The sequence below is a fragment of the Rhinolophus hipposideros genome, assembly GCF_964194185.1.
Source record: "Rhinolophus hipposideros genome assembly, chromosome: 5".
NCBI classification, from domain to species: Eukaryota; Metazoa; Chordata; class Mammalia; order Chiroptera; family Rhinolophidae; genus Rhinolophus; species Rhinolophus hipposideros.
This window is the reverse complement of record NC_138051.1, coordinates 51651504-51667829: the sequence shown is the minus strand read 5'-3', so window position 1 is coordinate 51667829 and position 16326 is coordinate 51651504. Positions and strand designations below refer to the sequence as shown.

Genomic DNA, 16326 nt, shown 5'->3' with positions numbered 1-16326 from the left:
CAGACGCACTTCCCCGAGAGGAGATGCCTGCCTCAGGCAGGAACGTGAGCCAGGAAGTCATCTTTGCCCCAACTCTGTGCTCAGTCATCTTTTGCTTCCCACGTGGATTTGCCAACAGACTTAGGAAACAGTGTGACATCTGCTCAGTAGTTAAATTTTCATCAGTTTATTAGAGACTGACTAAGCCCATCCAAAGCTCAAGCAATAACTCGTCATTGGGATGGAGATGGTTTTCTTTCTCTTAATAAGTCTCTAGTGATGTCCATCAACATATATTAATTCATTTATTGACTCTCATGCTCTGCCAAGTGTTTAGAACGTGGAGCGGAAGGGAAACGGATCAGATGCTACGACAGGATACCATGCGTCACTTAAGTGCATGATAAGACTAAAACTCCTGATTCAGTAAGAAAAGGAACACCCTTCTACAATGTTCTCATCTTCCTAAAACCATATATTTAGTCGTTAATGACTTAGTACTCTGTTCTCCAATTGATCTGCTATCCTTGGTCCCTCTTGTTCCTACCTCTGGTCTCGGGGAAGGCAGCCTGACTGGGCCTGCTTCGCCTGCTCTACATCTCACCACCAAGAGCTACTCTGATCCTGCAAACTTGGGCAAGATTACAGGACAGGCCCTCACTTCTGGGACAGCTTGCAGGGTGCTGTAGTCTCAAGATCATAGGCTTGGGAATATGCAGGAATTGAGGGTTCAAGGGCTAGTTGTGCCGTTTACTAGATGTGTGCAATTATGGGCAATTTATCTGTAGGTTCAGGGTGCTATGATCAACTTGGCTTACCTGCCAGGGCTATTGTAAGGATTTCAATGGGAAAATCTGTGTGGAATACTGAACAAATTCTCGTTATTTCTCTTGTCACATTATACTCTGATTGTAAGACAAAGAAGAGTAAATTCATTTGTAAATGTTGCTGGTTAAATGGAGAACTGAACTGGAACAGCTGCTGTACCGGACAAAATCTGAGGTCTAACTGGGTGAAATACGGCAGTAGTTCCAAAGCTGAGTCCTAACCCGAAATACTAATGAGTGGGGCCTAGGCATATTTTCCCACAAAAAAGTTCCCCCAGAGAATTCATATGTGCAGTCAGGATTGGGAATCACTGTAGAGACACAGCTCAGAGTAGGTAGTCCCGAATGTTCTTTGAGGAGCAGCTCACAATTGTATGGGTAGGAGAGTTTTGCTCATCACTGCTCCAAAATGTCATTTTAGTTTTAGAAACCCAATCTTATGCCAGTGGGATGAGATGCTCTGATTGATGTTATTTTCTAGTTAACTGATTATTGATAATTTTATATGGTTGAACCACTTGAGGTAGGAGAAGGGGAACTTATACATCAGCTTTAGGAACTTGTGTCCAGAGCTTTCAGAACTGTCCAGGTTGAGCTGTGAAATATTAAATAGTATGTATTATTTCTGTAAACAGTACTTTGTTTTCATACTATTAGAGAGTCACCTTTGAAAAGGGTTTGAAAGAGTTATAGCCAAATACCAAGATTAAGAAACTAGTTCAATAATTAGAAGGTCTAGAGTCTGGGTCTGATCCTACTAGCTGGAGCATGCAATTTAACCTTAAGCATCCCAATTTCTGTATCCATAGATTTATGACCTTTATGATTCCTACTGTCTAACTTAAAATGAAAATTCAAAATATAGGCAGCTGATCATTCTAACCAATTGTAGGACACTAAAGGGAAAAAAATCTTACCACATGATAAGGTAACATTTCAAGCTTACTGTGTATCAGGCTTGTTAAATATGAGTAAGATTATCATCACAAAAGTTACTATTTATTGAGCACTTGCTTGTGCTAGGCATTGTGCTAGGTAATTTACGTGCATTAACTCAATTCCTGCAACAGCTTATGATTTAGATGTAGGTACTATTATTATTTCCAGTTTATATGTGTGGAAACTAAGGAACAGTTTGCCCAAAATCATAGCAAGCGGTGGAACCAAGATTCAAACATAGGCACATACAAGAACATCACTTCAAGTCCTTTCATCCAGGGTTGGGCAGATATGACCAGTGAATAAATATTATATTGGACACCACAAAGCAAATTCTTAACATAACCTTTATATGACACAATCACCTTTTGTAATAAGCATTTCCTTTATTTCTTTAGTTTTAAAATAAAAATTTTGAATTTAAAAGATACTACAATGCAGTATATTTTTTGCATCAACTAAAATTTGCATATAGCAAGCAAAAATATTACCCTTTCTACATCTCTGTTTATTTAAAAAATTTAAACATAAAAACTCCAAGTGGGCACATAGAATGACAGAAATGAAGTAACTGAATTCCCGGTTTTCAGTGTATAGGTCTTACACGTTTGTTAAATTTATATCTAAATATGTTGTTTGATGCTGTTATGAATGAAGTTTTAAAATTTTCAGTTTTCAACTGCTTCTCTAGTGTTTAGAAATACAATTTTTTGAAGTAAAATTTACAAATGATATGTGCACATTTTAAGTATAATGAGTTTTGGCAAATGGATACACCCAAGTGACCACGACCTTGATAAAGGTGCAGAATATTTCCATCACTAAAAGTTTTCCTTGTGCCCTTTCCTGATCATCACAGTCCACAGCTCTGGCCCCAGACAACCACTTACTTTCTATCACTACAGATTTTCTGTCTCCTAGAGATTCATATAAACACAATCATTCAGTAATGTCTTTTGTACCTGGCTCCTTTCGTTCAGTGTAATGTTTCTGCAGTTCAGCCATGTTGCTTTGTATTGTATCAGTAGTTCCTTCTTTTTGTTGCTGGGTGGTTGGTATTCCACTGTATGGATGTGCCACAATTTTTTATGCATGCGCCTATTATTGATGGAAATTTGAGTTGTTGACACATTTTTACTATTATGAATAAAACTGCTATGAATATTTGTATACAAGTCTGTATACATACATTTTCACTTTTGACTAAATATCTAGGAGTGGAATTTCTAGGATATATAATAGTAAAAGTGTCAACAACTCACATATATATATAATAGTAAAAATGTGTCAATATATCAAATATATATATATAACAACTCATATATATATAATTTTTTACCTGTTATATATCATACAATTATCTATTATAATAGTAAGTATATGTCCTAACATTACAGGAAACTGCCAGAGTTTTCTAAAGTGGCTGAACCATTATGCGTCAGCAATGTAAAGGGTACACATTACTCCACTGACTCACCAACAATTGGTATTAATTTTTTTTATTTTAACCATTTTAGTGGGCATACAGAACTCTCTTTCTGTGGTCTTAGTTTACGTTACCCTGCTGACTATTGATGTTAATCATGTTTTTATGTACTTGTTGACCACTGATAGATTTTTGGTTGTGAATTGTCTGTTCAAATCTTTACCTCATTTTTAATTGTGCTTTTTGTGATTTTATTGAGCTGTAAGACCTCTTTACGTATCATGGATACCAGTTCTTTATCATATATATATATATATATATATATATATATATATATATATATATGGAATATTTTCTTCCAGTTTGTGGCCTGCTTTTTCATTTGCTTATTTTTAAAAAGATTTTTATTAAAAATATAGCTAACATACAATATTATATTAATTTCAGGTGTACACAAAACAATAGCAAATAGTTGAATAACAAATAGTTATTCGACATTTATATGCCCAAAGAAGTGCTCACCATGATAAGTCCAGCAACCGTCTGACACTGTACTATGCTATCACAATATTGTTGACTATATTCCCTGTGCTCTACATTACATCCCCATGACTTATTTTACACCTGGAAATATGGACCTCTTATTGCTCTTCCCCTTTCCTTTTAAAATTTACCAATTAGAGCTGACATTCAATATTATTTCATGCTAATTTCAGGTGTACAGTCTAACGGTTAGACATTTACATTATTTAAGAAGTGATCCCCCTGACTAGTAGCCACCTGGCACTATACATAGTTATTAATATTACTATATCACTGACTATATTCCTTATGCTTTTCTTTACATCCTCATACTGGTTTGATGGTTATGATTTCCTTTAGCTTTTTCTTGTCTGGGAAACTCTTTATCTGTCCTTCAATTTTAAACGATAGCTTTGCTAGGAAGAGTAATCTTCATTGTAGGTCCTTGCTTTTCACCACGTTGAATATTTCCTGCCAATCCCTTTTGGCCTGCAAAGTTTGTTGAGAAATCAGCTTATAGTCTTATGGGAGCTCCCTTATAAGTTTCCAATTGCCTTTCTCTTACTGATTTTAGGATTCTCTCTTTGTCTTTAACCTTTGCCATTGTAATTATAATATGTCTCTGTGTGGGCCTGTTTGGGTTCGTTCTGTTTGGGATGCTCTGCACTTTCTGGACTTGTATGTCTATTTCCCTCACGAGGTTAGGAGAGTTTTCAGTCATTGTTCAAATAGGTTCTCAATCCCTTGCTTTCTCTCTTCTTCTGGTACCCCTATGATGTGAATGTTGTCATGTTTGGTGTTGTCCCAGAGGTCTCTTAAATTGTCCTCATTTTTTTCTTATTCTTTTTTTCTCTTTGCTCTTCCAATTGGACGTTTTCTGCTACCGTATCTCCCAAATCACTGATTTGATCCTCTGCTTCATCTTGTCTGTTGGTGATTCCTTCCAATGCATTCTTCATTTCAATTATTGTATTCTTCACTTCTGACTGGTTCTTTTTTATGGTTTCTATGTCCTTTTTTATGCTTACAGTCTCTTCGTTGAAGATCTCACTGAGTTCCTTGAGCATTGTACAACCATTGGTTTGAACTCTGTCTCTGGTAGGTTGCTTCCCTCCATTTCATTTAGTTATTTTCCTGGATTTTTCTCCTGTTCTTTCATTTGCAACGCATTTCTTTGTTTTCTCATTTTGGCTGCTTGTCTGTTTGTTTCTATGTATTAGGTAGATCTGCTATTTCTTCCAGTCTTGGTTGGGTGACCTTATGTAGTAGGTGTCCTGTGGGGCTCAGTGGTACAGTCTCCTTCATCACCTGCTCTGGGTGCTCCAGGAGTGTCCCTTGTGTGGGTTATGTGTGCTCTCCTGTTATAGTTGAGCCTTGATTGCTATTGGCAAATCAGTGGGTGGGACTGACCCTCAGGCTAATTGGCTGTGGGCTTTGGCCACATCTACAGCTTATTGGATGCTGTGGGGAAGACTTATCCCACTGGGTGGGATTCGCCCAAGCTGGCTCTGGTGCCTTTTGAGGTCACCCTTTGTGTGTGCCATGTGAGGCTAATTAGGCAGTGCTATGCTGTGGTCTGAAGCCACCAAATATGTGGTTCTGGGGCCTCTTGGGAAGAGCTCCGGTGCAGGAGGTCAGCTACTGCCTGTGACTGTCTGGAGGCTGCCTAGCAGTAGTTACAAAGTGATGCCTAGTTGTTCACTGCCTCTGCTTAACCTGGAGGCATGGGAGAGAGGCCACAACTGCAGACTGAGTATGGCTGCCACCAGTCCCGGGCCTGGGGTAACTGCAAAAAGCCAGGACATTCCCAGGCCTGCTGCCACTTGCTGGCTCCCTTAAGGTTCAGCCACTGATAAAGTCTTGTTCAGTTTGTGAGTTAAGTGAGGCAGGGTTTCAGGGAGTCACTAGAGTGGGAAGAGTTGTGGTCACCAAGTTAATGTAGATTCTGGTTTGGTGCCAGTGCTGAGCTTGGCGTAACTCAGCAAAAGTCTTAGAGCACACCGAGGCCAGTCCCTGTCTGCCTGGGGCTGTGGACTCTGATAGTTTCCAAGAAAGAGTGCAGTGCAGGAGGGACTGGCTTCTCCTGGAGAAAGTGCCTCCAGCTGTGTGCAAGTTGGGTGGGGCGAGGTCCCAGCTGAGTCTGCAGGGCAGAGCTGTGGAGCTCATCAGACCAATTAGGTTCAGATTTGGCCTGTGGGGGCAGGTTCAACATAGGAAAGATGGCGCCCACTTGCCGGCTGCCCAGGAAAAGGACCCCTTAGTGGGAAAATGCTGACTGACCTCCAGTCGTCCACCTGAAGCCAGCAGCACTCCTTACTCTGCCCTCCCACCACTCCCACGCATGTCTCTGAGGCCCCCAAGTCACCATACCTTGTCTGGAGCCCAAGGTGAGTGCCTGTGAACGAGTGAGTCTGTGTGCGGGCTGTTTAAGACACGCCTTGGTTTCCTGCAGCCTTCCGTCCCACCCTAACAGTCAGAGTCCCCACTATTTTTCACAGCCAGATGTTGTGGGGGCTCCTCTTCCTGGCACCAGTACTCTGGGCTGGGAAGCCTGGTGTGGGGGTCTGGGGTCCCTCGCTCCTCCAGGGGTGTCCTTTGTGGCTGTCCCTCATGAATCTCAGATATCCCTCGTGAATCTCAACTGCTGCAGGGAGGTTTGGGGCCTGTTCTGTCTGTGCTTCTCCTACCAGGCTTGTTGTGGTTTCTTTATATTTTTAGTTAATAGGACTTCTGTTTGGCTAAACTTCAGATGGTTCTCCAGGTTGATTGTTTTGTAATTTAGTTGTAATTTTAATATGTTCACATATGGATGTAGACAGTGTGTACTCTGCCATTTTGGATCTCTGCCTTTTCATTTTTTTAATGGTATCCTTTGAAGTATAGTTTTTAGTTTTGATGAAGTTTTAATTTATCAGTTTTCTTTCAAGGTTCATGGATATTTTTGCCTACCCCAAGATCACACAAGTTTTTCTCCTGTTTTATTTTAGAAGTTTCATAGTTTTAGCTTTTACATTTAGAAAAAATGTGTTTCAAATTGATTTATATATGGCAAAAATTAAAGGTTGAGGTACAATTATTTTTCTATATTGATACACAGTTTTTCCAGTGTAATTTGTTGAAAACACTATCTTTTACCTATTAATTATCTTAGCACCTTTTTTAAAAAAAATCAATTTGTATGTGTGTGAATCTATTTCTGGATTTTATTTTGTTCCATTAATCTGTATATATGTTTATACTTCACCAATACCTCACTGTCTGGATTGCTGTAGCTTTATATTAAGTGTTGAAATCAAGTAATGTAACTCCTCCAATGTTGTTATTTATGTTTTTCAAAATTATTTTGGTTAATCTCACTTCCTTGCTTTCCATATAAGTTTTAAATTCAGCTTACTAGTTTCTGTAAGGAAAGTCTGTTGGGACTTTGAATGAAATTGTGTTGCATACATAGGTGAATTTGGGGAGAACTGACACGTTAACCAAAAATACTGAATCTTCCAATCCATAATTAGTGTATCTCTTCATGTAGTAGGCCCTTTTTTTTAAGGAGGGCGCAGCTCACAGTGGCCCATGCGGGGATCAAACCGGCAACCCTGGTGCTACCAGCACCACGCTGTAAACAACTGAGCTAACTGTCCATCCCTAGTAGGCCTTCTTTAATATGTCTCAGCCATGTATTTTAATTTTCATTGTGTAGGTTACACATTTCTGTAAAATTTATCCCTAAGTAGTTAATATTTTTGATGCTGTTATAAATGATACTTAAAATGTTTAATTTTTTATTGTTCATTGCTAGTACATAGAAACAATTGATTTTTGTCTATTGACTCTTCTATAGTGTGACCTTGCTAAATTTACTTATTAAGTCTACTAGTTTTATTGTAGATGCCTCAGGGTTTTCTATGTACTGAAAACAAAGACAGCAGTTAATCTCCCTTACCATTCTAAATTTCTTTTATCTTTTTCATAAACCCCTGGCCTTTTTTGGTGGCTAGTAGCTCCAATAGAATGTTGAATAGGAATAGTAAGGACAGACATTCTTACGTAATTCCCAATTTTAAGGGAAAAGCAGTTTAGTCTTTCATCATTAAGTGTGATGCCAACTGTTTTTCATTTATACCCTTTATGAGTTGAGGAAGTTCCCTTTTGTTCCTAATATGCTAATAGTTTTTATTACAAATGGGTACTGAATTCTGTCGAATGGTTTTTGTGTCTATTGAGATGATCGTATAGGTTTTCCCCTTCATTCTGTTAATATGGTGAATTACATTAATATTAAATGTTAAATCGATCTTGTGTACTAGGGAAAATTCACATTTGGATGTTATATATATGAATTTGGTTATATTATGTATAATATATGTAATATATATTTATATGTATCTCAATTTGATTTACTAAAATTTTGTTAAGGAGGTTTTTAAAAGTGCTTTGTTGAGCTATAATTGATATACCATACAATTCACCCACTTAAAGTATACCACTCTTAATCTCCTTAGTCAAAGGTTTTTCTCACTTAAAGTTCTTGGCTTGGTTATAAAAAAGTTGTCCCTAATGTGTTATTAATAATCTGTTACAATTTATTGACAGTTTATTATGTATACGACATTTTATGTACATTATCTTTAATCTTTATAATTTCAAGAGTTAGAAATTATTCCAATTTAGAGATGAAAAAACAGGCTGTGCAGAATGAACTTGATCTAAGACTATAGAGTACAAAAAAGGCTAGGAGGTCCAATTTTGAAGATTTCTGCAGAGTTTGAAAGAAAAATTACTTACAAATACCAGAGTCAGAAGTTGAACACAGACTTGGCTTTGGCTTACCTGTAGTCTTCCATATGTACTCATATTTATAAGCGCAGGCTCTGGAGTCAGACTACTTGGCTTCAAATCTCAGCTCCAACAAATAGGATAATATGAAGTGAGGAAAGAGACCCTACAAGAAGGCTGTGAAATGGGGGAAGAACAGTGCTGCTTACCTTAGTCTTGTTGATGCTGCTGTTCCCTAGGTGTTCTGCCATTGGCTCTAGGAGGATGTAGGATGATATCCAGGGAAAATCAGAGAAGAGGGGGTGGACAAAAGATTAAAGATTTTACTTCCCTCTATGTACATAACTTTTAAGCTAAGAGGGAAAATTGATTCAGTAACCTGACTCACTTATTTTAAAGCACAGGCAACCATAACTACATAATACATTTTAAAATAATTCATGTAAATAGATATGAGAGTTCATTTAAAGTACCAATAATTACGTAACATGCCAAGAAAGTCAAGATGAGTAACACACGATCTCTGTCCTTAAAAGGCTCACAGTCTAGTTAGCTTAGGTGCTACAATGAGGGGCGTTCAGCAAAACACTATGTGGAATGATTAATTCTGCTTAAAGGGCTGGGGAGTCTAAAAAAGCTTCCACAGAGAATGTCAGACATTAGCTCATTTGGACATTAAATTGTTGGACAAAAATTTTATATTAGGGTTGGCTTGGTGTAAAGAGAAAATGATCCCTTCTCAGTTCTAAGTTAAGTCCACCAAGAGGATAGAAGTAGCAGATACAACAAATCTACCGCTGGAATCAGGTAGTTAACTAGTATATGGTTTAGAATTAATTTTCTTTATTCAGTGCCTGCGGTGGAGAAAATCTGTCTTTATCAAGAGTTGGTCCAAGTATTCTGAGTTAATCCTTCGTAAACTTGAATCACCATGTCAATTCCCCATTTCCCCACTCATTTTAAATTTATTAGAAATAGCTTAATAAGGTGAATATACATAGCAGAAAGACTGTTTGGTCTAAATATCAAAGTTTATTGAAATAAAATATAATCTATAATAAAAAAAAGGTGTTATCATTGGTTACAGTTTTAAGTATATTAACAAGAAATCCAATATTTTAATTCAAGAATAACACCATCCTGTGATACAGTAACAAACATGAAGTAAAATGTTGAATAATACTGAATAATTCTGTCAGAATTATTTTATACTTTCCAATCTATGTTAAGTGTATCTTTTTAAGTGAAATTTTGAAAGTTATTTAAGACATACTTTTTAGAATGAAATAGTTTTAGCATAATTAGCATTTAAGACAATAACTTTCATGGAAATTGAATTCAACCCTAAGTGGCATAGATGCTTTAAGGTGTCTTTATTCAAAGAATGTATGACAATGCTCTTTCCTATCAATCTCTAGGATTGCTATTATTCTTAAACTGGAATTAAAGCTGGTCATAAAGCAAAACAGATGAGTTATTTCAGAAGTAGAAAGGGCATTAGGATAGCAAAAGAAAGGAGAAGAGCATAGGTACTCATATACAGTTTATGTGTTTAAACTCTTTGCCAATTGGCCAATCCTTAGCCTGGCACAGAGACCTCTGATATGTCATAGCAACTTCTGGACCCAAATAGTCCGACAGTAAAGGAAGAAAACTTGTTTCTTCTTCTTGTTATATTTCAAGATCACTTTCTCTGCAGTGTATAACATTTTACCTGCTATTCCACAAAATGTGTGCCACAATCCAATTATTCTGCACAATTCAAGGAAAAAGTCTCTTATGCACTAACATTAGGAAATTACTTTCAGAGTTCCTAAGAAGTTTCACCAGTGAAGATCATCCCTTTTACTGTTATATAGCAATCATGTATCAATCTTCTATCATACTGTCCTACTTATGTGTGGATCTGTAAAAACTGTAACAGTTGTCATTTATTAAGATAACTTTTTAACAAAAACAGCTGTAAGCTTTTAAAATCCTCATCTTTAAAAATCTGTAAAGCTTAGATATCCTATGTAGTCTGGGGGAAAAAAAGTTATTTCACACAATTAAGATGTAAAAAAGAACAACAAAAGCTGACAAAAATTGACAACATAGGATACCTCTTTAAAGATTAAATGTCAATCTTAGTCTTAAAACACATCCTATTAATTAGAAGCAGTCTGTAGGGTGTTTGTTGTAACTCCCATATGGATAGGTGGCTGATTTGGGAATTTAAATGGGAATTTCAGTTTTCTGACTTCCTATCTGAAGCTGTAACTACTAAAGCCAAGCCAGGATCACCTTCAGAAGAATTTTGCTTTGTGCATTCTCTAAATCTAGGAGGCATCCCTGCCTCTCAAAGTAGGGGTATTACAGTGAGCTTGGGTGCACAGCTTTTAAAGTTAATGGTGACAAATTAAGTAATTTGAAAAAATTGTGTGAATTAATATCAAAGTAGAGAGTTGTAGATTAATACAATTTATAGTTCTTTAATCTACTGTGGTTTAAAGCTTAGGTTTTGTATTTCTGCCATGGTATTTCAATACCTTATCTAAGATAGTACCATGCCCTAAAAAACATCTGTTATAGGCAGACAAGTCTAAATCTCCTTTCTTAGGATAACAGGATGAAGCTGAACTTGAGGCAGTAGTTGAAGACTTTTACCGTTTTTGAGTTTCATGTTTTTGTGATCAGAAGTGAAATTAGAAACTAGAATCCTTTATGTAAAAAAATATATATATATATGTATATATCACAATTTATTAAACTCTAATTTCTTAACAGCAGAAACACCAGGATTAAGATACATGCCCAAATTGACATTTAGATAGATCTTCAAAGTAAGTGAAATTTATCAGGGCCCTGCAATTTGTGACTCAGACTCCCTTATCTCTATTTTGCAATTTATGTTGTTTAGGAAGCCTTCGATTTTAAATTTTAGTTTGTTTTATAGTGTCACCTGACAAGAGTAACCTCAGTTCATGTTTTCCCAAGAGCTTCAGAAGTATTAGCCGTCAGTTTAAAAAAAAAAAAAAAGACACTAAATTTCCAGAGAACCTAAGAACTCTGATTCTGATGAGTTCCTTTACCATTTTCAGTCACTTTTTAAAAGGAATTTATCTGCACATTATCAAGTAACATTTTATACTAAAAATAATTTAAATAGCCCTACAAATGACAGTACTTGAGAGATCTAAATGAATTCCATCCATGCAATAAATTGACATATATGGTATTAGTGACCTGATACCGTTGTACTTCGTTCAATGGAGGAAAAGCAAAGAGAATCTACATATTTAGATATATGAAAGATATTGGAAACAATAAATTTATAATCATTTTTATTCTGCCAACATACTCTTGATTTTGACCCTATAGTCCGCAGAACACAAAAGCAACTGTAAAATACATTTTGGGAAGAAATGAGGCTATACTCAGACAATTCTACAAATTTTGACAGCATTAAAAAACTGGCTTAATAAATAGTCACTGGGGGAAAATCCTGCATATTCAAGAACAAAAGATCCGTGTTATTTATGATTATTTAAGTAATACTCAGTGCTTATAGTATGCCCTTTATTCTGGAGTGCAAAGCACTAAAAAATAAGCATCATTTACATATTTAGAGTAAATTGAAGTACAGAAAGTTTGCCCATGGCAAGATAAAAGGCAGGTTTTTAGACATGATTCAGAATTCCACATTTCCAGTTCCTTAAAATAGAAATTATATGCTACCTTTAATACCTCCATCTTATTTTAACATTAGTTAAGTTTACAATTATAGTTTAAGTTGTATACTCAAGGATCATTTGATAGGTTAAAGCCCATAGGCTTTCCATCATTTAACTGGTACATTGAATAGGAAAGAAGTGAAATGTGATGTTTGCTTTTTGCTTTCTAAAAAAAATTTAAATGAGATCGAGGACATAAATAAATGAGTTCTGGAAATTCTTGCCTTGGTTTTTCTGCTTCATATGCCTGTATTACTATAGGACCACAATAATTCTTTCCTTAACTATCTACTTGACCTCTAATCCTTTCCTCTCAAGATTTTAATGAATTGAATTGGTGATTCATTGAAAACAAAATGTTAAGTTTTTGTGCAAGTACAAAATGGTTAATGTTGGTTTCAGTCAACTAATTTCTGATACTAACTTGCCTAGTTAAACTAAGATCAAGAAGTATGAGAAAGACTTTGAAACATAGTAAGGGATAAGTAGTCAAATACTACATATGTGAAACAAAACATATTCCAAAACCTAATCCTAAACTTAAATCTATGCCTCATCGAACTACTAACCTGACACACCTTGAAACATGGAAGAAGTTACTTTAAGCACAATGGACCAGCATATTACAGAAAGCAGCCACTGCCAATTTCAGCTGCCTCAAACTACTTAGTGTGTATAGTCTTAAAAAGGTGATTATTAAATTTGAGGGAAAAGTCCCAGATTCTTTTGACAGTCTAATAGAAGTCATGGATCCTTGCTTTAGAAACACACACTACTTTTAAGAGTTGATAATCTGCTGTAAATCACAGTCTCGTTGGTTCAGTGGGATTAGACATGAAGGAACAGGCTCTAAAAACAGGAGAAAGTGCAGTGATCACATTTATTCACGTGCCTCTTTTGCTAGCTCTAATGGTATAACTGGTTGATGCAGAGGTGCCCCAAATAGCCTATAAATATTAAAAACAAAAATGTTTGAGTTCTAACTTCTGGCAGCAGTGTACATGTAACAGTTTTCAAGTATTGCAAAATACTGTGAAGGAAAGACTTGACTATACCACTGTCAAATTCCAATGTATCCAAACCAGCAATGAAATGTCTGCATACATAATTTGTTGCCTTGAGTAAAATATAAGAAAATAAAGACACAATAGCTCTAAATTCTTTATAATCTTCAAGGATGGGAAACCAGTATTTCTGTATTTGTTTTAATAGAATTGAACATTTAATTTTTCCCCACAGTAATCAAAGCAAACATTTTATCATTATTACTCTTGGTATATCAAACAATTCCAGGAATGTAAGAAAGTCGGACTTGAAAATATTACATAGAAAAGGGTTGAATTAACAAACACATTACACTTTGTAGTTACTTCTTATTAGTGTAATCGACAGCTACTTCTCTGAGCAGCTCTGCTGCTTTTGAGTGAGCTGCCTTCTTCCGGGGATGGGGATGGCAGTGTTATCTTTGGAACAAATTCAGAAGATGGTAGCAAATAGCAGACGAATCACCTCTACACATATTACAAGGGCAATACATAGATCAGTATATAATTATGGAAAAATATGCCTCAAATGCGCTTTTTAAAATTTCTCAGGGTTTCTTGCTTTGTTTTTTTCTTATTAAAATATAATGTAACGGTCATTGCTATCTGTTCTGGGAAAAACAAACCCTTAGGTTTGAGTTTCCTCCTTCAACCAACAGAGTGATATCAAGTAAACTTGGACTCAGGTCAACTCGCTGGAGCCAACAGAGAATTGTGTGGTACATCTGATTACTTTACCAATATACGCATATCCTGGTTTATGAAGGAAACTCACCAAATATTTTGTGTTAAAGTTTTATACCCCAAGCAGGTTCTCTGATGATGTATCATGCTAGTGTAGTAAATCTGAAGGACTAACACATGGTATAATATAAACAGACATGCAATACAGAAGGACATAAAAGATACAGCTTGACCCTGGATTTTCCCCTTAGAATAACTCCTTCCATAAATAAGACTTTACTTTTTACATATAGACTACTCCTATAACTGGTCTTGGATCACGGATAATGTTAATGACATAGCTTAAGAAATCTAGACCACATTTTTTTGTAGTCTATTGTCACCCCAGACCACAAAAAACTCTCTCCAAGTGGATGCTCAGGTTAGATTAAAATGCTCTTAAACCAACAAATTTACCGAGGCTTAGAATGTAAATCATATAACTACTTGCAGCAGCAATAGTCATTTCAAAAATGACTAAAACAAACTTTTAAATATAAAGCATATAAAAAGGACTATTAAGGATAGTTTTCCAAACTATATCTAGAAATACAGGAAAATATGTATTGCCTCATAATAAAGTTCAATAAATATTCTTTCTGAATCCTACAAACACTACAAGATGTTATAGGTTTATTTGGTTCCCATAAGTTAAAAAAATCTGATTGCTTTTACATAAATCCCTTCAGATTTTTATTAATGCTTTCTTACGAGACTCAGAGATCATCTATGTCTAACTCAGAAATGTGCTTTTTTGTTGGTTTTAGTTAAGTATACTTAATTTTCTAGCAAATAAACATGATTTAAATTTTAAGGTTCAAGGTAATTCTAGAAAAAGGTAGACATCGAACTATTTGCTTTTCTACGTCCCCATATTTACAAAGCCTAGCATCCACTGTGGATTCCTTCTTACTCTCACTTATCACACTGTCAATAAATAGTAACTGTGGTCCAAGTTACCTATATTCAAGATTTCAAAATTCCTCAAAATGTCACACTACAAAGTCAATAATATCTGATTTGATAGGATATGAATATTAGTGTTATGTAATTTTTTTGCTATTGGAAAAGAAATACAAATCTTTATTTTTTTTCTATCTAAATTAAATCCAAGCTCCGTTATCAATTCTCAAGATAATATCTAAAAATGTACATTCCTAAAGAAAGGTAAAGCTGTTCAAGGGCTGAACTAGTCCAATATACAATTAAGAGTTATTTATTCCTGTTATTTTATTATTATTATTTGCTTTTTAAATCCCTATATTAAACCCCTGGTTTCTTGTGGATTATATCATAATTTAACATTGTAAAAATTAATTTCAGAAACTATTGTGCTAATATTTAGATTTCGGGAAGGAATCAGACAAAATCAATTACCTCCATTCACTGTTAGAACAGAAGATAAAATAGCTTACTAACTGATATGAGTTATGAATGTCACTGTGACACAAAATTTGCTGTGATTTGCTTATTTGGCTACAAGTATAGTATTTTTCATGAATGACAACACACAGCATTTCCAACTTGTAACATGAACCTCCAGCTCATAAAGAGTGTACTGTGTGACTTGAAAGAGTCTGATTATAACTAAGTAACAACCTTTCCCCTGAAAAACATGAACAAAATCCATTGGGAAATCAGGCACAGACGGTATTTATCGGTTTTTCTTCTTTTCCTCCTGCGGTTTTGTTTCTCAAGACATATAGATGGTTCCGATATAATCCAACACTTGTTACAAAATGACACAGCTATTTTTTTCCTTTTCTTTTTCTTTATCTTTTTCTCGAGGTTCCTTTCGTTTACGTTCACTATTCCCAGATTGTCTTCCACTTGATGGAGAGGCTTGTGCTGGCTGGCTTTGCTTTAAGAAAAATAAACAGGAAGAAATTACCTCAACTTTTCTAAGGTGCTTAATCATAGTTATCTAGAAAGAAAAACCACGGAGAGTGAAAGGAATCATTAATGGTAAAAGAAGCTACTGATGTATAGTTATGTTACATGGTATCTAAACAGTTGCCTCTACTATTCTGGACAGATACAATTAATGTATCTGTTATTCCAAGTAAATGGAATTCAAAAAAGAATGTGTAGGATTACACTGCTTGAAGCAGTGGGGAGAACACCTGTTGCAGGAAAGCACTGTGTATCAGACTCCATGACAAATGCATGTGATTTGACTTAAATTAAGTTTTTCCTTTAAGAATATTTTCATTTTAGAGAATATAGTTTTCTTCTAAAAACTTGGCCCACGGTTGTTATTTCTTAGGAAAATTATGAGAAACTCACAGATGTCCATTTGTATGTCAAAAACATTGTAGTTTAACTATTTTTGTATAAATGCCTTTAAACTCTCAAAAAAAAAATTCAAGAAATGTTTATGT

At 35.5% G+C, this 16326-nt stretch overlaps 1 protein-coding gene across 1 annotated transcript in view; it reads right to left on the bottom strand.

The window, feature by feature from the left end:
- Positions 1–11773: 11773 nt before the first annotated feature.
- Positions 11774–16326, bottom strand: part of MINDY2 (MINDY lysine 48 deubiquitinase 2) — a 57081-nt gene continuing 52528 nt past the window's right edge. Inside the window, exon 9 of the mRNA XM_081048413.1 lies at positions 11774–15806. Within this exon, the coding sequence (XP_080904539.1) occupies positions 15678–15806 (129 nt within the window). The 3' untranslated portion in view covers positions 11774–15677. The remainder of the gene's footprint in view (positions 15807–16326) is intronic.